General features: G+C 42.9%; 1 protein-coding gene across 4 annotated transcripts; it reads left to right on the forward strand.

The window, feature by feature from the left end:
- On the forward strand, window positions 1-24,998 carry zgc:165508 (uncharacterized protein LOC100101652 homolog). 4 transcript variants are annotated; one of them, XM_039622321.1, is made up of 6 exons: window positions 1-434; window positions 4,768-4,907; window positions 10,624-10,717; window positions 10,806-10,988; window positions 18,298-18,429; window positions 20,171-24,998. In XM_039622321.1, the coding sequence occupies exons 3-6, from the start codon at window positions 10,648-10,650 to the stop codon at window positions 20,830-20,832; spliced, it is 1,047 nt and encodes a 348-aa protein (XP_039478255.1). In that variant the 5' UTR covers window positions 1-434; window positions 4,768-4,907; window positions 10,624-10,647; the 3' UTR covers window positions 20,833-24,998. The 4 variants fall into 4 exon arrangements, with proteins under 4 accessions (XP_039478255.1, XP_031591343.1, XP_039478254.1 ...); XM_031735483.2 differs by lacking the exon at window positions 4,768-4,907; XM_039622320.1 differs by lacking the exons at window positions 1-434; window positions 4,768-4,907 and adding an exon at window positions 473-531.
- Window positions 24,999-26,954: the final 1,956 nt, after the last annotated feature.

The raw sequence follows: 26,954 nt of genomic DNA on the forward strand, positions 1-26,954 counted from the left end.
GTCCGTTCTGTGACGCGGGGGAATCTGTTTTGACAGCGTGGCGTGGCAGTGACAGAGCCGAGAGACCTCGACCCTCACAACTGCCGGGCTGGGACTGAAACCCATGCCGCTGCCGCCAGACAGAGCGCTGTCCGCCCTCTGTGGTGCTGAACCTCAGGATCCGACTCTGCGACAGGTGACGTAGAGCTCATCTAAGAGACTCAAGTGATAAAAAAGAAGAAGAAAAGAGCAACAGCAAAGCTGCACAAAGACTTTGTGTGTGTGGATTTGAAGCAGGTTAAAAACAGAAGAAAGTGAAAGCAGGGAGAGGAAGTGATGGCCGGACTCCCCCCCACCCTCGGCGTCGCTGCAGCGGTGTGAGCACAGCAGTGCGCTGCCGCCTCGTACCGGAACCCAGCGGAGCCTCCGTAGGAGGAGAGTCAGAGATAAGTGAGGTACGCTCCGCGACTGTTAGGGGGGAACACATGTAATAGCTTGCGGTTCTACATGAAGCTGCAAATATGGGCTGTATCAGCTCCAAAGCGCCAGTTGGTAAGAAAGATTTTAAATTTGCTCTCATTCAAAAAAACAAAGAAAGAGAAAAAGAAAGCACACTGAATGAAGCCTGCTTATTATTTTTATTTGTTTTTTTTCTTCTTACGCATATGTTTTGCTGCAGCCTCTCGCAGGTACAGACTGAATTTCGGGTGCTTGTAGACGCACAGCATGCTGTGCCCGAGTCGCGGAAGCATATGATATTGCTGCTGAGTCATATGCACGCCAGTAAAGGAGCTTCAATTGCACACAGAGCGCTTTACATGGCTGGAATTTAAACTCTATTAGAGGTTAATGGCGCGTGTGAGCGCAGGACTGCGTGTGTGTGTGTGTGTGTGTGTGTGTGTGTTGGATGGGGGGTGGGGGGCTAGTATCTGCAGCCTAAACATCGCGATGCTACGAGAGTTGCAAGAAGCTTTTGGGTGAGCACGCCAGTCAGAGACAGAGAAGACAGGCAGAGGTGCTCTTGACACCATCGAGGAAGAAACAGCGTTTCTTTTAAATTTAACTTTCATTTCCGCTAATCCAAAGTCTCATCTGGACAAGATGGTTCTGACCGCGCTGAGCCAGTTCAGTTGTAAGGTAGGATGGCTTTTCTTTTCTCTTGTATACACGCGATCGCACACGCCACCCTGAAGAAAAATTCTTGATTTAAACGGCAGCTTGTTTACTGGAATCAGGCTGATTTTCTTCTTGGTATTAAAGTCAAAATTTCTCTCTAAAGAAAGAAAGGAACCCGGGATCAGTCCATCTCGGGGCACATATGCAGCCGCGGATCATTTGCTTGTTGCCAAGAAACAAGCTCCCTGTTTCCTCCACATCTATTCTGCTCTCACGCTTGTTTACACCTTTGCCGCAAGTGTCTCCCGTCCGCTTGCCTGGCGGCTAAATGCTGCCCAGGGCCCCCCGGTTCTCTATGCTACCCCCGACCTCTGATGCCCTCCAGCCCGCCACCACCTTTGTGTATTTATCCAGCTGGGTTTCACACTCTGTAGCCATTAATTTAAACCCGAACCCACCACCCATCCAACCATCGATCCTTCCATCTCCACGCGTAAACAGACGCGGTGGCTGTTTTTCCTCCTCGTGATTCAGATGTTACAAAAAGCCGTTTAAACCCCGCTGTGGTTCATCTGCTGCACTCAGATGATTACCAGTGCAAATTGTCACACCCCCTCCGTCATTTGATGTCCCCTTGTCTCCTTGTCGCGGAGTGCGTACTGACATGACATGCCCCCCCCCCCCCCGGTCCCATAACCCCTCACACAGGTCTGCTGCCTACGTGCACACGGTGTTCCCGCACACCCAGCAAAGAGTGCAGCTAAGGCAGGAGCCACCTGTTTGCCTGTCACATTCACACTGTGGATAAACGTGTGTGACATCACACCGGTTTTGACCTAATTGTGTTGATGGGCTCATAAGTCTGTCAGAGAGCCCGAAGACAGAGAAAGAGAGGGAGAGATGCACGGTCGAGGTCTCTCTTTCTACAGTTTCCACGACAACGGAAAGTACGGTGAAAGAGAGGGAGAGAGAGAAGGAGAAGGAAGGAGACCGAGTGCGAGCAGAGACCTAGGAGCACAATTAACAGATAAATACAAATAAAAGCCGAGACTGCAGCTCTCGTTTGCTGTGAAGGGGGAGAGGAGACACTGCTTGAGGCTGCCTTTTTGGATAGATCACAGTCAAGGGAAGAAGATTAATTAAGATTTTTCAAAAAAAAAAAAAAAAGAAGCAAATTAGGCCCACGCGGAGGAGAACGGTGAGCCCCCCTCATAAGAAATGCGCCACATGTTTTTAGTCTTATTCTTTATAACCTACGCCACCTGTGCTCTTTCCTTTCATTCACACTCCAGTCCCATCCACCTACCCGTAGGCCGTGCCCCAAACGTGAGCTTCTAAAGGCCGAAATGCTCTTAATCTTCCAGTGCCCACTTCACGGAAGCACTGAGAGGACAAGTGCTTCCAGTGGTGGAATGTAACGTGGTACAGTCACGTACAGTGTTAATGTGAGTTACATGTATTTGTATGCTATTCTGTTTACACCATTAATTTAAAGCTTTAGTTATTTTATTATCTGCGGTATTTTAAAGCTCTAATAGAAATCTACTGATACCTGAGGCTGTATTGTTAGAAAGAAGGCTGTCTCGCAGTATGAATGTAAGGTAAGAAGTGCGCATGGGCTTTAAGTGGTGCAAAAACTTTAAACCGTAAACGTCCCTTTCACCAGTGTCTGTGGATCTGTTTTTAATTCCATGTCTTTCTGATCCACAGCCAGGACACTTAAACCGCATCCTTGATCTGACGCAGGTGTGCTCACACGCGGACGTGCTCACTGCAGGCTTGAAAGCAAAACGCGTTTGTGAGTGTCTGCGCAATGTCGCTCAAACCAACCTGTGCGAGTTTAAAGGCCAAAAAAGCTGCTCAACAAACATCTCGGCCTGCGGGGCTCGGTTTCAGGCGCCGAGCGGCTTTCCGGTGATTCGTTGCTGTCATGTGTATGTCAAATGCCCCACTGGGGAACTGGAGCGCCCTGGTTTAGGCAAAAGAGTGAGGCTGCACAGCTTTCCACGCAGGCTCAAATGACCGTCTGGAAATCAATTGAAAACTACAAAGAACACACGCACGTGCGCATCTTCCACTCCTCTGAACAATACTCGCATCGACTAAAGGTGGCCTAGATTCAGCGATACAATACACCCCCACCCTCTTCCCCCCGATCGGGCATCCGATCTCATCACACCCAATTAAACAGCGCATATTGAATTCAGCAGGTGGGCAACATGAGCTCGGGGCGCTAAACGGCTGAAGTCCGGTGACTGATATCGGACTCAATATTTGAGATGGGCGCTGGCGACTAATCGAGCGAGTTGTTCTTTTCACGGGCAGTAACTAGAAACGCCTCCCCTGCAGCGAAGGGCCGGAAAGATGAGCCGGGCACTGACATTTAAAGGGCTGCCTCTTAATCGCGTTTGTGCAGAACTGATTTGGAGAGTTTGGAGTGGGCTGGGGGCGTGCGGGATTGCACGTGGACATAGACGCTGAGTGATGCAAAGTTGGGGGGAGCTGTCCTGGTGCTGAAATGTTCCGCAGCCCCGCGTGCACACGAGCACCTTTGGTCCTACATGCCCCCCCCCACACACACACACACACACACACAGAGTCTGTCTGTGAGGTCATGGAGAGGGCAAGATGATGGAAAGGTTAAACGCGCCCAATCAAGCGGACAGTCACGTGTCTGCGGGCGGTTCCGTGACGTTTGTAGCCAGAAGGTTGCTTAGTGACATTTGCGCTTCACGTAGCCGGAGCCTTGCCTCTGTTTGTTCGTGACGTAGCCGGCTGACGTAAAAAAAAATCTGTTTTAAAAGCGAAACAAAACAAATGAGAAGACACGCTCCTTGTTTCCTGCTTTTTTAGTTTTTAATTTTATCAATTTCATTTTTTTAATGTTCACTGCATCAGTCCTTCCGAAAAAGTAGATCCAACATCATGAAATATCTAACAGGCCTGAGCTGCCGCCAGAACCGTACGTGTGCATGACATGGCATGGCTTTAAGTGCATGGAAGTATATGCACCGCCCGCCTCTTGTTATCTCACTACATATAGCCTCAGAATGCGCTGCAATAAAGAAGCCCAACACTTGTATACACTACATAAGGAAGAAAGCACTTACAGTAAATATGCCTTTTAAGGCCTCAATTTAAATTTATACTATTTAACATTCAGGTTTATTGTTATTTCTTTTTAAAGCCGGTCGTTATTTCATTTTTATTTTATTGTATTTACTACAGCGTGTTTAGGAATTTGGTAGTTGAGGGAAAGTCGGTGTTTTAATTTATTTTTCCGTTAAAACAAACAAGCAAGCAAACAAACAAACGCAACGTTAGTGAGATGCGTCACCACATTACCTTATATGGTCATTACCCCTGAGCGCCCGACCTGTGGCCCCCGTGAAGGCATGACGTTGGCATGGTGACTGAAACTTTGAAACAAACAAGGTTAGCTTAAGCTTTAAAACTCCAGTGCAGTAAGAAGAAAAAAGCACGTTAATTAATTAAAAAAGCACATTAATTACGCTTTATTGCCACGCTACTGTGGCTTTTGCCATAGTGTCACATTTTTGCTTAGTATTTGCGTCGCTATTCAACGCTTTACGGAGCAAGAATGCGGCGTGGAGCTGTTTTCTGACATGTTCATTTGATATAATCCTCACGTGGCTCTCTTCCTCCTGACAGTGGCGGTTGACGGTTCGTTGCGCGTGGACTGGAGCGCGGCAAGCTCCCTGTCTGACCTAGCGCTCCTGGGGAGCACGCGGACCTCCTTGGCGCGCAGGCTGATACTGACAGCACCGTTGGGCGCACTGGACTTCAGCGAGGTGCCCTTAATTCTCTCTTTATCATAGAAAAAAAAGGTTTTTGTGGCATAACGACCCCGTGCAGTGTTTTCTGTTGGATAGCCTCGGCTACAGTTCACGTTAGACATTTAAACACAGTTCTGAGTGCTTTCTAATGGGCACTAATGGCGATTCAAATGAAGACAATGTCACATTAAATGTAGTAGCAGCAGGGTGCAGCGCCGTTTAAAAAGACCATGCCTACTCGTACAAAATGGACATGTAGCCTGTGCGTTTAATTAGATTCAAAAGCTTTTATCGGCACCTTAATTTCTTTTGGAAAGTGGTTCTGCATTGACAGTAATAAGATTATTATAGACCATTTTCACAGGTGTAAGAAACAACGGCTCAAGTGTGCCAGTGAATCATGACAGTGAGCTAGTGTGCACAGAAGCAGGATCTCCCCTAATTTGTCCAAATATCCACAGTATTGATACCAGTACTGGCATTGGTATCAGATTGATACTAGCAAAGTAGGACTGAAATGGAAAAAATATGCCTCAGACATGCACTGTATCTTTTTGTGTTTACTGTCAAGTTACTTATTTGTAGCCTATACCACATTTAAAAAACAGAAGTTGACCCAAAGGGCTTTAGAGATGGCACATTTACTCTCCAGGTCTCCAAAAACCCAGTTTCAAAATACACTGAAAAAAGCTGAAAGTTGTCTTGTTAACTAACTTTGTGGAAAGTAATCACAATCACAGTGATTTAGCGGTCGTTAAAATGTGTTCGAAATTTGCAAATTAATGATGATTCATCTCATAAATAATGGCACACTGCTCCCCCTATATATGATGCTTTCATAAACTAAAACTATCAGTATCAGTGTTGCTATCAGCAGTACTGGTCCTGTATTTACTTTGGATGTACTCATGCAAGATGTAGCGGTGGTAATATAAAAGCTCATATTTGACATTAAGTATTTCAGTAATCTCCTCTCTTCTTGGGCTGATTTGTTATTTCTGTTCTAACAGGCAGTCATGTTATCTGATACAGATTGTTAACAGGGGGAAAGGGCAGGCTGCTGCAATAGTTCACGTGTTATTCTTTTATCTTCTGCCTTAAAAGGCTCACCTCTGGCAGCACAATTGTGGCTGAACACGTATGGTCTGGGCCATGCTTTAAGTAAACTGGTGGATTATAACCTGCAGAAGCAACTATCAGATATGGCTGCATCTCCCCACATGAAGCGGAAAATGATTTCCTCAACCTTTCCTACTCTGATAATTACCTTATTAATCAAGCCATCCAAGTCTGTAATGTGCATTTCAACCTTGGCTTCTTTTCTCCTTTTTAGCTGTTGCTGATACTAACCAGCTGGTTTTCAACTGATTTTACAAGCAATTCAGGGTAATTAGTGGCTACGTCTTTCAAATTAGGAATTTTAAATGAAATCTCAGTGACGTGCAAGGTCCCTCGCTCTGCACACGATAGCTAGTACACTGAGAGCACCGTTGCTCCGCATATGCCCAACTGGAGCGTTTGTCTGGATGTTCATTTGAATTCACAAGCCTACAGAACATATTTTCATATTTTAATCTGTATTTCTGATCTGACAATTGAAAATACAGGTGGACTCAAGGCTTGACACGCTCTCTCGCAAAACTAAAAAGCCTTCGGGGATGCCCTTGTGTGGCAGACATGTAATTTAAAAAAGGAGGGAAGTGGAATTTGGGTGAGTGCAGCGGCTCTCTCTGAGAAGTTTTGCAAATATCTTCTTGAATGTGAATCTACTAATTTATGTGACCCCGATGCTTTGACCTATCTAAAAGATTTCTTTAAGGAATGAAGAAGGGGTTCAGCTACAGCAAGCTACTTAATGCCACAGCAGTGAGAGTTAGCAGGCTCATAATTGGCTGAGAGATGACAAGAGTGATGATGAATCCACCTTGCCCAGTTTTGTCAGTGCATACCATCTGGGTGTGAATAAGATGTGTCGCATAGAGCCAGCCAGGCACTGATTAGCGGCTTCTAAGTGATCCATTACGAAATTCAGCCTCTCGCTCTTCATGGGCGGGCCTGATATTGAACATCGGAGACTGTGAGAGACAGCTTGGCTGGACTGCTGAGCTCAACACATCTATATTACAGAGGAAGTGCTCTAATGCTTCACATTTAACTGATCCTGCTTCAGCATCCTACATTTCTATTTAATGCTACAGCGTCTACTGTAATAAGAAAGCAGGACGCCATGTGTGAGAGTTTCTAATCTGGCTGTCGGTTGGTGTTTTGAGTGTCTGACATCATTGGTGAATCAGGCACGCAGACACGCCGGGAGGAATTGTTCCACGGTGACTGGTTGCCATAGAAATGTTCCCATTGTGGAAAAGTTAACAGACAGAGAGAGGGTGAGAAAAGAAGAAGACGGTAGAAACGTGGCGTGTCAAAATATTCAGGTTATTTTCCACAAGTGGAAGCAGAAGCCACAGCGTTCTGTTCCACTAACAGCTCTGAGGGCTTGAATTCTCAAAATTTTTTTCATGTATCCCTGTGTGGGTGGCAGAAGAAGGGGTTGACATTTGGTAAACAAGAACAGGGTATTTGACTCAGTTGGCCAGTACAATGGCACAAGTTAGATTTCTGCTGTGACGTGACCTCAATTAGCCCATAAAACCAAAGCTATGGCTGTAAAATGCTTCTCTGCCAGGCTTATTGGAAAACCTGGGGCATTGTTTTATGTTATTCTGTGGCTGTGTCACTGCAGACCAGTGAAATAGGTAAGCCTAATAATCCACTTTAGGTTCTTAATCACAGGTACAATAGCAAATGCAGCACATTCCAGTGTTTCCCCACAGATTTAGATTCTATTTGTGGTGAATAAACAATACCATTTGTAAGGCTCTCCTCTGCAAACAATTGAATTCCCAAGTATTTTGTGACAGATAATGGGTTCAATTGCACCATCTTGTACTGCAGCTGGCGGCAGTAGCCCTGGTTCTGCCCCGTGAACCGCTTTTAGACCTGCTGCAGGTTCTGGTAAGAGTGGCCCTCCAGTTCTCAGCACAGGCAAAGAAGAACTCCTTTCACAAACTGCAGTCCAAGATGGTGGAGTTGGAATCCCAGATCCTGATGGAGGAGCTGAAAGATATCCAGGACCTCCGCAATAACAAGCCCAGAGGGACAAGAAGAGCTAAGCCTAGCTGGTTTAACAGCAACAGAACTTTCAAAATAAGAGCACAGGATTCTCCACTGGTAAATCAGTCAATCACAGATGGCAATGTTATTTCAAATAGATTGAAAAAACTGTGTTAGTAAATGTACTTTGGTGGCAGTTAATCGATATATTTATGGCAACAGCTACAGTTTTTTTAATGGAGTGACATTCTTTGTAAAAAAATTAATAAGAAAAAAGTAAATAAAAATAAAGGAATCAAACCTCAAAGTATGCTTTTGTCTCGGTGTGCAGACTTTCAGGTGATGCAGTTAAAGAGGCACTGATAAGGCAAGTTGCTCTGATGAGTCCGCTGCATTTTTCTCTGTGCTGTCTCCAGGCCACGGCTCACACAGACAGCACTTAACCAATGATTTAAAAGCCAAAGGTGAACCTGAGCAGCCTCTTTGCTGCTGGCAATCAGTAGACCATGAGGTTTTATGGATTCTGATGTGATGTGTGTACGTGCGTATTTGCACTGTTGTTCTTACAGGAGCCAGTACACTGACCTGCAGACATGAAGCTTTAAAATGAAGGATTTTGACATTAAAACTCAGTCGGTTGTATTTAAAATATCTGAGGTATATAAATGTGTGCTATGTTGCACTGAATAAAGATTCTGCACAGCAGTCTTGAGCACCCTGTCTGCTCTGAGTACGGTTCATGTCTTCATCTGTGTTCACTCTGCTGTTCAGTAGGGCAGTGGGAGAGCAGGGAGGGAGGGAGTCGGTGGAGGAGCAGAGTCGGCAGTCAGCACGATGATGCTCAAGCAGAAAGCTTGTACCCATGTTTTCAAAAAGCTTGTGTTCTTTTGTCAGAATAGGAAAAAGCGCATCATGTTGGGGTAGTGATATCCCCCTGAAAACCTCATGGAATATTCCACTGAAAAAAAAAACAAGCTGTGAAATGAAGTTTAGATTCATGATACAGGGGTAGACACGAGTTCTTGAATGGATTTTCCCAGATGATATATAAAATCCTCCCATGTTAGACTTTCTCAGAGCAGCTGTTTGAAAGCAAATAAGATATTTAGCTGTGGGTGGTTTCTGATTTCCAATCAAAGCCCAACATCATATGTTATTCTAGAGCTCCTTGACTCTATGCGTCACGTCTCCTCCAGATTATCCTCCCTCCGATCTGTGAGCGGCTCTGCGACACAGGAGGATTAGCATGTCTTGAGTGTGGGATCCCCTCCGCCGTGACAGCGCCCCTCTGACAGATAGTTTTGTTGTTGTTCATTTATTCAGGCTGCTGTTTTGTTGCGGTTAAGTGGAATTGACACGACAAGGTCAGGGTGAAGCTCCTGTGTTGAGCTAACTTCATCACCAGTGTTCATTACACATCAGATGCGGCCTGCATAGACTGGTGACTCATTGAAACAAGGAAGGGAAATATGGCTTTCATAGTAGGTCAAGTAGTCCAGTGCTGTTCCTCTAGATGATTGAAACTAGAGCATCAGACAGCTCCATTGTGAGTCACAGTGGGACTGGAGACAGCCTGTACCTGTTGAGATCCTCTTCAGCCTTTTACAAAAAAATATCATCAAATTGCTCAGTCAGCCAAGTGTGTTGACCCATATCAAGTAACAACGTGGGAGCATTAGCTCAGCACACGGCCCTTGCTGCTGACGTGCTCCTACGCGAGTACAGGTCGTGCTATAAAAAGTTAGCAGACAAAGGAACTCGTCAACACCCGATACTCCCTCTGTGGTTTGAGTTTACAGAGCAGACAGATTTGACTGAGGACGGGGTGGAGGGAGGAAGGGGACCATCTTTTTGTCTTCAGTCTGCTTCTCTTAGTTCTCTATGGGGAAATTACCTGTCTACACACAGATACACACAGACATTCAAACAGACAGAATTTTAACTGTGTCAAAAACTAAAAATCTACCTGTCAGAGTTGATTCCACTGGAGGGATTCACTTGGGTAACAGCTGTTTGGAGGTAATCTGTAAATAAATATGAGTGAAACACATAGAAATGCTCCATTTCCTGAACCATCTCCGTTCTTGCAGCCACACAGCTAAATCCTCCATTGTATCTTGAGAAGCATCTTCTCAGTTACCTGAACTATTAGTTTGCTAATTAGCCAGCAGGCAAAACCACTAAAGCTAACGTGAGTGCAACCAAGCATCAAGTATTCTTCTGCAACTTCTGTTTCATCCCTTCAACATGAAACACTATGCTCATCCAGAGTGCTTAAATAGGACATTTAACTTGCTATTGCGTGCTACATAAGTCGGTTAAACATAAGCACAGTCCAGCTTTGGAGTAGCTGCTGTACATTATTGATGGTGTGCAGCATGCAACTCATTAAAACACAGATTAAAGTGTGTAAAGAGAAAATTCTTCAGTTTACAAAGGCCTGTAGTAGTACTCTGTACTCTGAATCCAGGAGTTCCTTCTCTATCAAAAGGCAGCACTGTGTTTTTTTCCTGTGACTCATAGCAGGATGTATTCAGAGCTGGCTCACATTCACACTGAGCTACTGTATGAGTTTTCACTCACTCTTATTTTTTTTTTCTTTTCTTTTTTGCTGTTTCAGGTGAATGTTGACGACACCATTGAAATGTTACCAAAATCAAGAAGAGCTCTCACTATTCAAGAGATTGCTGCGTTAGCACGATCCTCCCTGCACGGTGAGTGCTGCATGATATAGTGCATGGTGAAAATACCTGATTGTTGCGAGGTCATGTTACAGGCTAATCCTTGATATTTTCCATATAGGTATTTCCCAGGTGGTCAAGGACCATGTGACGAAGCCTACAGCCATGGCACAGGGCAGAGTAGCCCATCTAATAGAGTGGAAAGGCTGGTGCAAGCCTATAGACACTACAGCGGCCCTGGAATCAGACTTCAACTCCTATTCTGACCTCACTGAAGGAGAGCAGGAGGCACGCTTTGCTGCTGGTAAGATTTTGTGTTTCTTATGATGTATTATAAAAAGTTATAGAGAGTGTTTGCATAGGCACTGGTAACAAACTGAAACAATGACTCACCCACTTAAAGGCAAGAGGGCTTATGAAAATGTCATGATGAAGCATTAGTTACACAAGAAACCATTATAAGAGTAAATGTAGGCTAATTTAACAGCAAACTCATGACCACTATATTAACGGCACATCAGTTTTGTATGCTCATGAACTTCAATAAATCACTGCAGGTGATTTAGCATTCAACAAGACGCTCGTGTTCACAGAAACATCAACCCCAATCAGCTGATGGCTGGTTAGTACTCAGATCTCATATGTCGCAGCTATTTAAGCTGCTTCAACCTACATCCTCTGCAAGCGCTTTTGCAACCCACCTCCACCCCAGCACTTCCATCTAATGCTGTGTCAAACACAACATCGTCACTGTTAGTGTGATCAGGTAAACATTGGGAAAGGAGGTAATCCCTTGCCTGAATTACACACGTTAATAATATCATTGCTGCACCGATTGCTGATTGCAACATATGTGAAGGAAGAGTGGTTTGTGGTTAGATCTCAAACAGGATTAAATCAGCCACACTGTACAGTGGATGTGGGCGGATTGATCTGAAAAAACAATAGTATTGACACCAACACAGGTGTTGGTGTCAGATCACGACTAGCATGATAGTATCAATACTTTGCTTCTGTCCCCCAAGTGCAATTTGTAGTTCAGTGAAATTGCGTTGAACTGTCACATCTATTTTATTTTATGGCCTATTGCACATTTAAACAACAGACGTTGACCCGATGTAAACATTCAAGGTCTCCAAAAAAATTCATTTTCAAATTACATGAAAAAATGACAGGTGTACTTTGTTGTGTCAACTAAGCATCATGGAAAATAATCACAATCACTGTAATTGCAGTAAATCGCGGTGATTTAGTGGTAGGGATGGGTATCGAAACCCGGTTCTTGTTGAGAACCGGTTTCCACTGTTTCAATTCCTTGGAATTGTTTGCCATTTTTGCAAACGATTCCCTTATCGATTCCAGTCGCCCCAAATGACGTCACCACGTTACGGAGCGTCATTTACCTGGCAGGAAACACAGCACCTAAGCGGCTCAAACGCTCAAAAGTTTGGTTATACTTTACGAGAACGGATGACAACAGGGCAACTTGCAATACTTGCAAAGTAGATATTTCATTTAAGGGAGGAAACACTATGAATATGCAAAAGCATTTGCTCACAAAACACACGATAACCGTAAATGAATGTCGTGTTTTTAATTCCGCTCCGGACTCGTGAGTCTCAACCCAGCAGCGGTAACGTTTGCACGTCCTCTACCGTTCATACGGCAGGTAAATAATCAACTAACAGTGCATATTATGTTAGCGCGATCTGCCTTATTACAAAACCTGCCATTACTGTGCGCTGCATTTAGGTGACCATGATGAGAGAGACAGACAGAGTCTGGCTGGCAGTTCTCGCTGCAGTCTACCGTTAGCGTCTCCTTTCAGGCCAGGATAGACGAATGTCACCGAGCAGTGACTAAGTTTGTAGTAAAAGGCTTGCACCCATTTGCCCCGATTTTCGGTAAGTGAATGTGTTTAATTGTAGGCAGGGACATTACTGGATATTCTTGTGTAATTGCTACAGAATAATTTATGTTATACTTTGTTAATGCTACAGAAGAATATTTATTTTATTATTTTACATTTACAATTTTTTTTCCTGGGGACCCTGTGACACCCCATTGAAGAGCCATAGGCTATGGATCTCTTAAGATCTCACTGTTGGGTTTGTAAGGCCATGTTACTCCTAAATTTCTATCTTGTTCAAAGAGAAGATATAAAACAAAGTTCTAAGCTAATCGACCTTAGTGTTCTCCTTTTTTAAAAAGAATCGATAAGAGAATCGATAAAGAATCGAATTGTTAAACAGAATCGAAAATGGAATCGGAATTGTGAAAATCTTAACAATACCCATCTCTATTTAGTGGTCATTAAAATGTGTTTAAAATGTGCAAATTAGTGAAGATTGAGCTTATAAATACTGACACATAATCTGCATAAGCTGCCTTTATAGGTTAAAAGTATCTCTATCTGTATTGGTATTGGCAATACTGCTCCCATATTTACTTGGTATCAGATGAACAACAAAGAGCTGCAGTACTGCACAGCACTGCTGTATACTGAGACGGGCAATGTAGCAATAAATTCCCTGCCTTCCAAAAGTTGAATCAAAACACAAGAGCTTACAGTTTTGTGCACTTTAGCTGTTTGTAATGCAGAGTGAGTTCAGCCCGAGCTGAGATAACTCTAATGACATAACCGCGGCTAAGATGTTATTTTCCTTATGTCGAGTAGGTAAGTAGAGCTTTCCTGGAACAGCCTGATTGTTTTTCCACAGCCAGTCACACCTGCCTTTCTCATTTGAATATTGAGATGTAATCACAAAGCAGGAAAAACTGAGACAACAAGAACACTCATTAATACCAGGTGTAAATACAAGGAGGCTCAAATGTCATTGGTCAGATAAGATATCCAGACACTGATCACATGTTAGCATTTGTTGCCTCCTCCTCACATGTTCCTCTGAGAGAGAGAGCGAACTCACCACAGCTCATCTGTCTCCTCTTTCTTTCCCTGACTCACTTCATCTTTGCCTTCTCTTTCACTCACTCTTGTCCCCTGTATTGATTCTCTTTGCTTCCGTTCGCTGTCCGTTCTTTAAATGTTTCTCCCCCTGCCCTCTGTTTCTCTTACCTCTTTTCCATCTTTTTCACCCTGCCCCTCCTGCCCGCTCTCCCTCCATTCTTTTGCTCACTCCCTGCAATGCAGACTCTCAAGGTTAATTTGCACAGTAAGGTTTTGCTCCCGGCTAGTGGCACCGTAACAGAGCGATTTTCTTCTGTGCTTCCTCTGTTCTGCCTTCTTTTTTTCTGTCCTCTTTAACTGTTTACTCATCCGTCTTGTCTTTGTGATCTCATGGTCTTGTGTGTACATGTATTGATGAGGCACCTAAATGTTTTCAGTCAAGCATTTCACCCATACATAAGATCAACAAACTATCAGGACTAAACCTGTACTCTTTGTATATAGTACTATTTATATAATTCAAACAGTATTATATTTGTATAGCATGAGTTGATCCTGGCCAGCTAACTGTAATACATACCAGAGAGTCTTTTTTTGTAAGAATTGCTTTGTTTTAAACGGTACATAGCAGCGTGTAAACATTAAAGCTTCAAATCATTTCATTTCATTCATTTCTTTGTTTCTGTATTACAGTTGGAAGCAGTGGGGGTAGTTGTTGGAGAGATATTACTACACATTGTACTCCTCTTCATCTCAGGGAGCCGCCACTTGTGCTGACTCTCTTTATTTGTTTATCAAGTTTCACCTTGTAGTCTGTTATGGTGCTACTGTGGGTGACTGGAGACACTGTGTGAATGTCAGCAAGTGTGTTAATGCATTAAGCAGGCATGTGCGAATGTGTTAAGTGAGCATTTGGTGGGCTTAGTGCGTATTTGAGCTAGTTACTCTAGAACACACTGGTGTTTGTGAATATACTTCTGTGTATGTGTGTAGGAGGCGTGCTGAGAATTGAGAGAGCTGCTGGGGTTGTCCTTTCGATAGACTGACTTCTGCCAGCATGCTCAGACACACACACACACACCCACACACACACACACACAGGCACGTTCACAGTCATGAATTCTTTGCAGGTAATCCTGCAGTATATCGCCATACTCATACGTGCTTAGAATGTGAGCGAAGAATGTGGCAAACTATGTATGTGTCCATTACAGTGAGTCCAGACCAGTTTCTGTTGCCCTGCTAAGCAGCAGCACTGTATCTGTATGACCGGATGTATATCACGCCAAATAGGTGAAGTTACATTATGAAGAGTTATGCTATGTTATGTTACGCTTTGGTATGCTAAACATTGCAAGTTACACTATGCTATGCTACGCTATACTATGTTATGTTACACTATGCTATTATTCTTTGTTACGTTATGTTACTCTGTGCTATTATGCTATGTTACATTACGTTACGCTGCGCTACGTTACCCTGTGCTACGTTACCCTGTGCTACGTTACCCTGTGCTATGCTACGTTGTAATTATGCTACCCTGTGGTACCCTCCAAGTTCCAAGCAACAAAATTTGGAGCTTGCGCTTAGGTATTTGCTACAAATGAGTGTAAATTGTAATTTTTTTTGCTACATTTAATAATTGATCATTTGTTTTACTTTCCTGTTGTGAATTTACTTTAGCATCTTGAATTATATTCAGATTTTCAAATAAAAAATTATAATTAATTAGAGAATTAATAAAAAATGTAAGTATTAGATTTAATAATTCAGTTGTAATTAAAATTCTCATTATGAATAAATAATGAATAATATTTTATATAAATTTGTACTCATTTTCTTTAGCTTATTTGGCTTTTTTTCTTATAGTTCATTTTACTTCATATTTTGTTTTTAGTTAAACATATGTCTTTTTTACCTTATAGATATTTTGTGAAATACTGTTTTATTTGATCTGAACTAAATGTTTACTTTTCTTATTAAAGTTATTTTATTATTATAGTTTGTATTTAATGCTTGAGATGCTATAAAAATGGAACTTCCCAAATTTTGGGACAAATAAAGTATGTTAAACTTTGACAATGACACCATGGCAACTTGCACCTGTTTTTTATGAAGTGCATATGCTTAAAGAAAACCAACTGCTTCACTGGAACCTATTTAACAAAAAAAGGTGTGTGTCTTTGTAATGAACACCAAACCATCACCTGACTCTGCAGATGCTCTCAGCTGTGTTTTGTGTTTTTTTGTTGTTTATTTTTTTCAAATTTACTGTTTTGTCAAGTCATCAATCACCAACCTCCCCATCTCCAACAGCTGCCATAATAGGTTACTGCACAGCACCTGCCCGGGACCAAACAAGCGGAAGCACACAATAAAATGATGGAAAGCAAGGCGCATTTAACAGCTAAAAATATAAAGGTGCAGACCAAAAGCAGAACTTAAAGGAAAGTGAATGTTGAACTTATATTAATGAGGTGGCAAAAGGCACGACTTCACATGAATGCTAATGTTTCTCTGTGACCGTTTGAAGCAAACATAAGCAACAAGTCTGTCAAGCGCTGATAAGTCAGTGGTGAATTTACAGCTTGTTTCCGCAGCCACAAAGTGTCCAGAAAACAATTAACAAAGGTTTAAAGGGAACAAAACAAGGGGTGTATTTAAAGTTTTAAGTTTTTGGAATAATTAAAGCTGGGGACACTGGGCTACAACTATTAATGTGTCTACACTACAGCATATTTTTGCACATGATGGGTTGCTTCTGAGTACCTTTTTTCATATTAATGTGACATTATGTGAGCCTAAAAGTTTGTAATAACATGAAATTTTAGAAAGGTGTTCTAGTTTTGCCATAAAAGAAAATTAAATAAAACAGTAAAAATAGTAACAATTGACACTAAAGTAGATATATTGCTTGGTGGGTTTTTTAGGATGATACAGAGAGAAGAAGGATTAGTATGTGTGGGTATTTATTCCCTTTTCCCCACTTTAGGGCTGTTTGTGTGGTATGTGGGTCAGTGATATGAAAAAGTATCTATGCAGGTGAAGGGACACTTTCTTCTCTGTTAAAGGAATTATAAAAAGACTTTAAAAGGAGAACTACAGAGCAGCCCACACAATTTCTATTGCTGGTACATGTGCCAGTGTTTGTGAGGAGCGTTCAGGGCCAAGTTACAGTGAAAGATGAATGAGATCATCGATCTTTCTCTGCGGGAGACAACGAATACTGAGCGTTGAGCAGGGAGAAAGAGAGTCAGAGAGACATGAGGTGATGGAGACGAAGGAGACAGAAATCCTAATAAGAAGAGAGGGGCAGGCAAGATTGCACTATGAAAGACAATCGAACAGTAGTAATGAGCAGGCGATGGATAGAGTGTTTTATCTAGAAAGACATTTGTAAGAAAGGAATGACGAGAGTGGGCAGAGACATGATGAGGAAAACAGAGAAAGGGCTTTCTGATTGGTCAGCTTCTGATGATGATCACAGGTGACTGGTCACTTGGTTCTTATAGCTTACTGGTTCTGGCACTTGCTGAGTCACATCAACAACAAACTCACACACACACAGTCCACTTGTTGGCCCATAAGAAAAGTTATAGGCTATGCTCAAAGGAGGTTGTCTGATTGTTGGGGTTTTCTCTGTTTCTGTTGGGTCTTTACTTTACAATATAAAGTGCCTTGAGGTTACCCTTGTTGTGATTACATAAATAAAATTGAATTGAATTGAATTGACAGCCACCGACCGGTTTGTGAAAACATATTTTGCAGCCCTACATTTTGGTCATCATCATATTGGAATTTTCGAGTTGGAAGTGGACAAGATATTGATGTGTATGTGCAACACACAGATATAGACATCTGCCAGGGAACAAACTTATATAATATTGGAATTAAACTCACAAAACTAGAAATCAGACTTCTCTTACGGGCAGTTAGGTACTGGCTCTTATTTGTTAGATAACTGAATTACATAAACTCTAGTGTAAGGATAAAACACAACAAACATGGATACAGTCTCCAACCACACACACACATCATATTAAAGAGTTTAAGAATGTAACAATGCACATGTAAGCACGTGTAACTTTAGTACATGTGAAAAACAAAAGGCCAGCTAGCTAGCATTTGCGTTGACATTGGTGCTAACAGTTTGTCACCTCCTGGCTAAAAATTCTCTACTGGTGCCAGCTTAGTGGATCATGTACAGCCTTCTGCCATCATGAGTATGCATTAAATGCATCATGACATGAGTACCATATTTTCTTATTTTATAATGAAATTATATCATTGTCATTTCAATAAAAATGTCAGTGCTGATTAATAATGGATCTTTCCTGCTATTATGAGAGACAAACACATTTAGCCAGTGCTGTCTTAGACTCTCTTCTTTGTGCTTCTTCCAACTCACTGTCTCCTCGGCACTGGAAGGAATGCAACCTGCATAACAACACTGTCAGACACTCTGTGACATCTGTTTGAAGTGCACGAGCTAAATGGCTGCCGAACAGCATTTACTGCAAAAGGAGAACAGTCTGTGTCCGGTCTTGTTCTGCACCGTGTGCTTTGTTGCTCGGTCAGACCTGCCAATTAAAATCAGCTACATGACGTGGAGGCTCACTGCCTTGCTGCTCCTTCTTGTCACTATGCCAATCATGTCATAGCTTGTGTGCATGTGTAGCTCATGTGTGTCCGTGTGTGTTTGCAGGTGTGGCGGAGCAGTTTGCCATTGCAGAGGCTAAGCTGAGGGCCTGGTCCTCTGTGGATGGCGACGAGTCCAATGATGACTCATATGATGAAGACTATCTGCCTGCGAATGAGCCCACCACACAGAGCACAGGTAAGCACCCACACAGACACTAAATCACTAAATCACATTTATTTCCTTCATATTGTGCCCTTGCTCCCTAATACCCTGTTACACCACCTCTTCCTCACTCCCCCCTTTCGTTGTCTCTGTGTCTTTCATTGTCCCAGTGCCCTAGTTTTCATCCTCTCCAGACATTTTTTTTGGTTCCTTGGTGCAATTTGATATCCCTCCTGCATGTTTAATATCATTTCCTTTGCAGCAGAGACAGTGTCTGTGTGAGGATGGTGTGTGAGCAGGTTATAAATACACAGAGTGCATTTGACCAAGGCAGTGTGTACATGCATGCTCGTGTTCACTACAGCTTTCATCTTGATTACACGGAACCACCAATAACCCATACTGCAGCTAATAAGGTTCACCTCATTCTTGCATCTTCATATGATCATCAATGCTTTCTTACCTCGGGGCAAAGACCATTCAGTGAAGACAGATCCACATGTGCAAACCTGTTTGTGATATTAATCAGCTCTACGTGAAATGGGATCTGAGTTTGTGACACTGTGAAACCGACTTCTTCATTTTACTGTTGGATAGATCCTGACCTCCGCTGCTTCCACAGTGATTCCACTCAAATCACGTTTTGTCATCCTTACAATGCCATGTTAGTATTTCTACTAAAGATATTTGCAGGACATTGCATGGCTTTATTTAAAGAGTAACTTTTTAAGTTTTAACATTTTTAAATTCAGGTGTTTTTTAAACTCTGTGCATTGAGTAGCTTCTAACATGAAAATGCTGGTGTTTTAACTTCCTGTGTTTTTTAGCAGTAAACTCTGAAACATGAGTTTGGATCTATGTTTAAAAGGCACTCTATGGAGATAAATACATGTTCAGTAAAATGCATATGTGTGTTTGGTAACACTTTATAAAAAACAATAATTAATAGAGAGTAAATTCATAGTTAATTAAACCTAATTTCCTTATTTTTCTAATGTGAGAGTTATAGTAAAGCTTACTGTTATTGTCACTGAAAAGTTGCAGTGCTAAAGTTTATCAAATTATAAACTGTTTTTTGGTTGTCTAATACAAAACTGTAACTTGTGTTTTTGAAAATACTTAAGTTGGCAGGGAGCGTGGCATTTAGAATAAATGACAAGAAAATAAACCTCGGGGTAGCAGTTTATATCTCGTTATTCCCGGTGCTTAGTTTTAACTTTTTAATTTTATGTATTTATTTGTTACTTTTGTAGCAGTTTATTTAGTTGAAGTGGGCGGATTGATCCAAATATCGATAGTACCGATACTAAAGCTGCTACTGGTATCGGATCGATATTACCACAAACGGATCAATACTTTACTTCTATTCTCTAGTTTCAGTATATAATATAATATGATATAATATAACTAATCAAATTATTTATTACATACCCTGAGGATGTAACACTACCTTTATTTAATGTTTATTACCATTTTAGTGTGTACTCTCAATCTATAGTTTATTATTAATGCTTATTCTGATATGTCATCATGATATTTTAAAACAAAGAAACACAAAAAATTAAGACACAAATAAAAATTTATGACAAAATGACAAAACTACGATAACTCCAGAGTGCCTGTAGTGGTAAACGTCTCCACAGGGTTCCTTTAAATGAGGAAAAAATAGATTTGATTCTGCAGTCAGTCAGAAAAAACAACTGAAAATGTTATCTTGTCGCTGTTCTTCTTCCTTCAGGACTTCATGCTTACAAGTCTGTGTCATTTCCTCTAGATGTGCCATCTTATCCTCCCTACTTGAAGGACCTGATCCACAGTCAGCTTTGCCAACACCTCGGCTTCCGAAGCCCCTGTTGCGAGAGTCGAGGTGGAGGTGTAGAGGGAGGCGGCAGTGGAGAGCCCTCCCCTACGGCAGGCTCTCCTGACACCCTGTGCTCCAGCCTCTGCAGCCTGGATGAGCAGCACCCGCTGCTGCGCGACCTGGGAGGCCACCGTGGCACCCACTCCCACAGCAACGCCGCAGAGCTCGCCGCAAAGATCCTGTCGGCGCTGCACGGACGGGAGGAGCTGCTCCTCGCCCGACTTCAGAGGGTGGGGCAGAGTGGGCCTGGCGGGGGAGACTGTGGCTTCCAAAGCCTGGGTGTGGTAGGGCGGGGCATCAGGCCCTGTGGGGGTCAGGACTCACCTTGCTACTCAATGTCTTATTCTGACACGTACCTGTCACCAGGCGAGGACGACGACACCCCCTGCAAGGACTATGACGGCACCGTGTGCCAGGTGGAGGCGGAGCGCAACGGGGTGGAATACCCACCCAACTATGACCCTCGCAGGAGGGTATCCGACGTGGCCTCCTCTGGTGTCGTTTCTCTGGATGAGGAGGATGAAGAGGAGGAGGAGGAGGAAGAAGGGAGGGCAGGAGAGCCAAACAACCAGTGACTCCTCTCTTCTCGCCTCAGTGTTGAATCCCTCCACACCCTCTGAAAGACTCCCCCACCCCCTTCATGGCATCTGAAAAATGTCACCCTCTGAGCATGTTGGGTTTTTTTCTGTCTCTCCTTGGACCGATTAAATCATCCGTCTTTGCCTTACTCGCAGCATTTCCTCATAACTGCTTTGTCCTCATCCCACGTCTCCCGTCAGTTTTCCTTTGAAGGCGTCCAAACAATCCTTTTTCTTATCAATGTGAAAGCGGCGAGTGTGCTGGACTTGCCGAAGCAGCCCAGCGACCGACTCGTGGGTATGACGCTCACAGTTTTCGGCTTTGTTCTGTACCTGCGAAGCAAACAGATGCCGCTCCGAGGCACATAGAATGACTGAGAGTCCAAAACTCTGACTTACTATTTGCATGTGTTTTGCAAGTGCTGAAATCATTGGGCTGACCCGGTCTTGAGCACGATTTGTAATCTCAGCTGTTCTGTATAACCCCCCTCCCTCCCTGCCCATCTCCCCCCTCCCCCCTCCCACCTCAGCGTCTCCCACAGGAGGGCAGGTTGACATTGCATCCTGGGACCTGCCCTTCCTCCCTCCCCCCAAACCCCCCTCCTTTGCAAGAGACTAAATAGCATCCTTTTTGGGCATGGCTTGCTGAGTATGCCAAACTATTTATCCCTGTCACTACCAATTATGAGCAAATGCTGGGAATGTCTTCAAAGTGACAGGACATAGTATGTATTTTAAAATAACAAAGTTAAAAAAAACAACAACAAACAAACAAACAGATTTGTCACAGATGATATGACAGAAATGATATGCTTTTATTGTACTAGTTTTCTATCACTCAGACAGTTGTTGTTCATATTATTCCAAACGTGATTATGATGGGCATCCGCCATAATGATCAGCTTTGGCTTCTGGATATTTTGAGTGATTCTGTGGATTCCTGCAGGGAAAACACAAGAATTTTGGTAGTCCCGAAGTGGCTGTGGGTGTTCAGCAGGAAGCCACGCAGTCTTAAACAGACAGATATGTTTTTTTGTTTTTTCCTCTGTGAAGCGATAAGTTGCATTGGAGATTTTTCTATATTTTTGTATGCGTTGTCTTGCTTTGATCTCTTCGCCTATGCGGCGTGCCAGTGTATGTGGTTTTTTGCACGAAGCTAACGTGGCTGTAGATTTCTCCTTTTCTTTGTTATCACTGTGTGATATAGTCTACTGGGAAACAAACAAACAAAAACAACATTCAAATGTGAACAAAAAAAATAATTTCAAAGAGGATACTGTGATACGGTTTGTTATCGCCATTTGTCATGATCCTCGTGAAGAGCTTGTTTTTTTCTCTCCCTTCTTCCTTTTTTTCTTTCTAAAAACGGTCTTCGCTCTCTTCTCTCATGCTGACTCTCGGAAAGCTTTGCCTTTTATTCTCGACTTTCTCTTCTTTTTCTACGATGCTTGGCAAAAGGGCATGTTTATGTGACACGCTGCAGAATCTCCTGTCTCCATTGTGACGTCAGGAGTCCTGTTGAGGTTCTCCCAGAGGGACTGTCATTCATACAACTCAGGAAATCCCATCGGGCCAGAGCATCGATGCATCCCGCCCCCGCTCGCATCACACCGCTCAGCTCTCATCCCCCGCCTGCTCCTGTGTGTGTGTGTGTGTGTGTGTGTGCTTTGTATGTGAGAAAAAGCCCAGTGCGCATACTCAATTTCTACAAATAATTAAAGCACAGAATCAGTCCCCACATCCCTTAATTTATTTTGTTCGACTGTTTAAAAAAGCCTCACTGTGCTACTCTGTAAGTTTTTGCACAGGTGTGTGGGTGTGTTATTGTGTGTATGTGTGTCTGTATTGTAAGATGTCAGCAAGCACTTTAAGCTTGCACCGTATATTCATTCCAAAACCCCTTCAATGCAGCAATTCCCTTTAAAACAGTGTCTGGTGTAGCTGGGAGCTGGACAGAGGTTTGACTTCTACCAGTGTGGGAGATTAAAAGAAACAAAAAACATAATGGTGCATAAAATGAAAAAAAAAAATTAAGCAAAAAGTGGTGATAAAGCTAAATCGTCTGAATTCTAATCAAAACTATGTGAAAATGAGGAGGAGCATTTGAAAAGATTGTGACAACTCAGGGGGAACCATTGAAGCTGTGCCTTTCATTTGACCTCCCATGTTTCATCATCATCGCCATAATCAAATCTACGATGTCACTCAGGCCGTAGCTTGGCCTCCTTACCCACCTTTGCTTTAAAAAAACAATATGAGTGAGAGCAGAGTAAAAATCCTGAGTTGGAGTCGGACGGTGAGAGCAAAGATCCTGTTGCATCTCCTCTGTGTCCGCCTGCTGTAGCTGGAGGTTACAGCCGGCCCATTTGCGTCATTGTCCTTTTGGTTGACATTAAAAGCTAGGTGATGCTGGCAAAGCGAGGTTGTGCTTTTGTCTGGGTGTCGTGACGCGAGTGTGCCATTGTCCACCCCCCACCCTGAAACCCCCTCCTTTTTTCCTCTATTTATCTTCTCACTTTGTCCGCCACTGTGCACGCGTTCTCCCTGTGTGTGTGTCTCTAAGCGTCCTCACCTTCCCTCTGTGTGTGGCTGTGTGTGTGTGAGACTGAAGGTGATGCATTTTTCATTCACCCAGCTGTCTTATTCTGTCTCACACACATCCACACAAGTGTGTTTTATTATTAGAGACTTCAGTCATTAACCTTTTCCTGTGTAGAAGTGGCATTTTTCTGAATTTCTTCATCTTTTCTGTCCTCCTGGCAGTGTTTTGTCCATATAAAAAGTAAAAAAATAGCAGATTTCCCACTGACACGCACGCAGACAGCCTGATGAATGTGTCCCGTTTCCATCCTGCTGTAGCCGTCCTGTCATTTCCTGTCTCCTCTCCTCTCTTCCCACCTTCCTTTTGTCCCTTTCCCCCCCTCCCCATTCTCTCTCTCTTGCCCTCCATCTATCCCCACAGGGGTGTCATTACGTAACTAAGAGGACATCTGAGTGCCACCTTTGCCGACAGGCAATTAGCTAGCGATTATAAAACCGCCTGGTGATCAGGAGATGCGTGTCTCTCCTGTCTGTCGTTTTCCCCTTCACTCTGTCGTCACCCTCCCCCCACTGCCTCTCCTCACCACCACCACAACCTGTTTTCTAAGTGACATCTTTCGAGGTTGGCTGTCCCAGAAAACTCCTCACAGTTTTTTTTACTTCCACGCTCTCTGTTTTGAAGTGAACAATATTTTGTGGGCCACTAACAAAAGACCACTCTGCTGTCTCTGAGTCTGACAGATGTCTTTGCAGTGAAACATATTCCTCTGTGTGTGTGCGTGTGTCTCTGGGCAGTGTGTTTTCGTTTGTTGCTTCAGGCAAGCACTGACATTGGATACTTATTAGAGAGAAGTGTTCCAGATTCTGTGTGTACGTGTGTGATAGTGGCGGGAGAACCCAGCGCTATAAAAAGACATCAAAGCATCTGTTGGACAGTGTCAACGCAGGGAAGGCGGGTGGGGGGTGTATGAATATTCGGTTGGCGTTGGTGCCCCTGTCCCCTTATAACCTACTTACCATTTTAGAGCAAAGCTGAAGGGCCTGGGGACGGCTCGCTTTCACTCCGCGCCACAGCCCCACCCGCCTGTGGATATCAGGACGAGAGCTGAAAAACACAAGAGAGACAGAGAGCGTGAAAAGTGCTGCAGGAACACAGAGAGTGGAATCTTCCCAGGCAGAGATGGTCTATGTTTAACCCACATTAGCCTCTGCTGTTTTAATTAAAATGTTCCACAAATCCTCGGGGGTGGGCGTTTGGGTGCACACGGCGACGCGCGCACTCTGAAATGAGAGGAGGCTTGTGTGAGTTCAGAGAGCAAAGCCATACAACTCACCCTGGAGAGGCATCGCAGCACTATGGGCTAACAGGGTACGAGGAAATACGGAAGATGACTGTAAATGAATGTATTGTCCCATCCACATTCTACCTGGGATGCATGTACCACCACCCACATCCACCCACATCTAACACTCAAACTCAACCCTCTCCTCCTTCTGAATTGAAATCCTCTCTCTCTCTTTCTTTCTTATTCCCTCTTCTTTTTAATACTTTCTTCCTGTTTTGGCTGAATGTAATTATTTGAATATTGCCACATTGGATTTGAGAGAAAAAAAACTTTGTTTGCTGCATCTGATATTATTTCAACTTAATAAAAATATTGTTATTGTTCTTTACAAAAAGAAGTGTGTTTTTTTTATCGCACGGTGATGCAATGTTCTCCAAGGATTTCATACAGTGTTTAAAGGTTATGATTAGATAATGAACTATTACTTTACATCCTCTGTAAGCATCATTTAGTCCTGCACCCTCACTGTGGACACGCAACATAAGCCCTGTTGCAATTAGCTCCCTGACGTGATGACATAATAATTATGAAGTCATTAGCAGGGCAGAGCACGCTCGTTGGAGACAAACTGCACAGAATCGAGCTGGTTCCAGTGATCCTGCAGTAGTATGTATTTCATTTTTCCATGACATCACGGGCCCCCAGGGAGCCGGCTAATCCATTTGGTGGTTCAGGAAAGAGTGGAGAGGATGGATAAATCAGAGCAGAGCACGACACTGAGTTCACACTCAGACAAATGTAAATCACCATTAGGTTTTGGGTCGCTGAACCCCAGTTATAACGAACTTAAAGACAAAAAAGAATCATTTTAAATTTCACAGACTTCATTCACAGCATAAAGTATGTAGATTGGCAAGCAGGGTAGGGTAAAGTGAGCAGGATCAGAGGCTGTGAGGGATGGTTAAATAAACTTAACTGACCATCTGACCACATATATTTCACATGAATTTTCTGCAACAGTTTGACATCAACTGTATATAATAACATTGTAGCCAGCATATAAATATAAACAAAGATAATAAAAAGATATTCAATTTTCTCATTAGATCCAACTACGTTGTGCAAACACAGAAAGCACCCCCTACAGGCCGTTATAAAGAATGCAGATTTAAGGCACTTCCACATCAGAGTTCCATCTTTTATATACAGTTTATGCTCTTAATGCCACTCTGTGATTAGCTGTTTGTGGTGCTGCCATTACCAATGCCTGACTGATCAAAAGTTGTTTCAGTACAACATTTCAAAAACTTCACAGACAAAAATGTCAATCAGTTTTCTTGTAGGGGATTAAAAGCAGTATAAATATACTAATAAAATGTGAGTATATATCACTAAGTTGGTTGAGAAGTGAGCTTAGAGAAGGCAACACAACAGTTGACAGGTGTAGTGATTACTTGAGAAGAATGCAGATGTTAATAACCTGCAGATGTTTGTGAAAGTTCCATGGCCAAACCTTCCCGGACCAAAGAGCATCAGATCAGTAAGCATTCAGATTACATTCAAATGAGAAGCAGGTATTTCATTACAAGGCTCCTACTGTCTGCGGCTACATTCTTGTTGAAATATGTCTCTTTCATCCCATTCTGACTTCAGAATAGCAGGAAGAAGGATCATTTTCACTCATATTTACCCTCTTATTTCCAGTGGAATTTAGTCTTTCTCGTCTTTGTATGCTCCTCACCTTGGAGGCGTTTTTTTCTCTGATCATCTTTTCTTGTCTGGGTTAAAAAGCAGAGCATGAGGTTCGAGACAAAAAGAAAAGCTCGGTGTGAGTCAGGCACATCATTTATCAGACGGCGGTGTAATGTATCCATTGCATTCCTGTGAAGAGGCAAAACACATCTTTCTGACCTAGAAAGATAATTCAGTATGACAGGAGATCAGCTCTCAGCCTCACATTCCTTTTAATGATGCAAATGTTTCTCAGGACTAGTGCACAGTATTAATATGTCATATAATACCAACCTACGAAGATGAACAAAGTCCCTTGTTTTTTTTTATCCTTGTACCTGCACTACAGAGTATTTTAGATTAGCTTTACATCTGTTTTTCATAACAGAAAAATAAAGTTGACACCAGGGCCGAGGAAAAAAATGACACACTCAAAAAAAAAGACTACAAATCTCATCTTGTCAAGACTGTGAAACAGGGTGGAACCACATCTGATCTTCCCAGCTCAGGCAGCCATGAAAAGATCAGACTTTTGCCACAGAGTGAGAAATCTGATTATGA

Source organism: Oreochromis aureus, linkage group 14 (genome assembly GCF_013358895.1).
Source record: "Oreochromis aureus strain Israel breed Guangdong linkage group 14, ZZ_aureus, whole genome shotgun sequence".
Lineage (NCBI taxonomy): Eukaryota > Metazoa > Chordata > Actinopteri > Cichliformes > Cichlidae > Oreochromis > Oreochromis aureus.